The sequence below is a fragment of the Orycteropus afer genome, unplaced genomic scaffold (genome assembly GCF_000298275.1).
Source record: "Orycteropus afer afer isolate SDZICR_OR568_19922 unplaced genomic scaffold, OryAfe1.0 scaffold00502, whole genome shotgun sequence".
Taxonomy (NCBI): Eukaryota; Metazoa; Chordata; class Mammalia; order Tubulidentata; family Orycteropodidae; genus Orycteropus; species Orycteropus afer.
Window position 1 is genome coordinate 775,328 of NW_006922089.1, and position 1,052 is coordinate 776,379.

Genomic DNA, 1,052 nt, shown 5'->3' on the forward strand with positions numbered 1-1,052 from the left:
GCACACAGCCAGCGAGGGGGAAGGAGGTCATGCAGGGAGGGACCTCACAGCCAGGGAGACGCTCGCAAGGTACAGGGCCTGGGCAAGCTTCTGGACGTCAGAGCACGGGCTTCTTCATCCGAAGTGCAAGAGCACCACTGTCCCAGGATGCGGCTCAGATGAGCAACGGAACACAAGAGGCCCCGTGTCGGACAGGTGTCTGGTCACTGAACGGTGGCCCCTCACAGGCATACTCTGAGGCTGCCTCTCGTCCCGACGCCTCACCAAGCACTCCCACGTGGGGGGTGGGGCCGGATCAAATGGCACAGCCAAGTTCCTGGCCCAGCGTCCAGGACGCCAACACCCATACTCAGATGGCCCTCTTAGAGAAGATGCCAAAAGCAGAATGGGGGGCTGCAGAGGGCCTCTCACGGAGGCAGGGGTGCATGCCTTGGGAGGCGGAGCAGGGAACGCCTGGAGACCAGGGATGGATAAGAGGAAGAAGAGGTGGGGAGAGCCCAAGTGCAGAGCAGAGTGGCCAGGGCCAGCACACCATCCACAGTCACGTGCCCGTCAGGCCCGTGCAAAACCACGCAGTCCTATTCTCACACCCTTGGAGGTGGCCCGAGGGATGGGTGCTGGATCCGAGACAAGCTCACACTGGTTACCTGTGTGGTACTGACTGTGGTACTTGTAGAGCTTCACGAGTACTGGGGACGGGATGACCAGGAAGTCTCTCAGAGACGGCATCACTGAGTGCACGACCAGCGGGAACCTCTCACACAGGCGGCCCAAGCCCTGCAATACAGTGGCCGCAGTCATGGGGCCCAGGAGGGATTGTTCCCAGTGAGCCCTTAGCAACAAAGTGCTTCATTGCTCTTAAGTGGCCAGGCTCAACTGAAAACACCCAAGGTCCAAGTGCCCAGGGATCCATCTCCCCATCAGACAAAATGACAGAAAAGGATGATGGTCTTACCTGTCTGCCATTCCTCAAACCAAACCCAAATCCACAGCTGTGCAATCAATCCTGACCCACAGCGCCCCTAGAGGATGGAATGGCACTGCCCCACAGG

General features: G+C 59.4%; 1 protein-coding gene across 1 annotated transcript in view; it reads right to left on the reverse strand.

Annotated features, from left to right (window-relative positions):
* Positions 1-1,052, reverse strand: part of PI4KA (phosphatidylinositol 4-kinase alpha) — a 170,336-nt gene that overhangs the window by 101,445 nt on the left and 67,839 nt on the right. Inside the window, exon 13 of the mRNA XM_007955458.1 lies at positions 648-777. Within this exon, the coding sequence (XP_007953649.1) occupies positions 648-777 (130 nt within the window). The remainder of the gene's footprint in view (positions 1-647; positions 778-1,052) is intronic.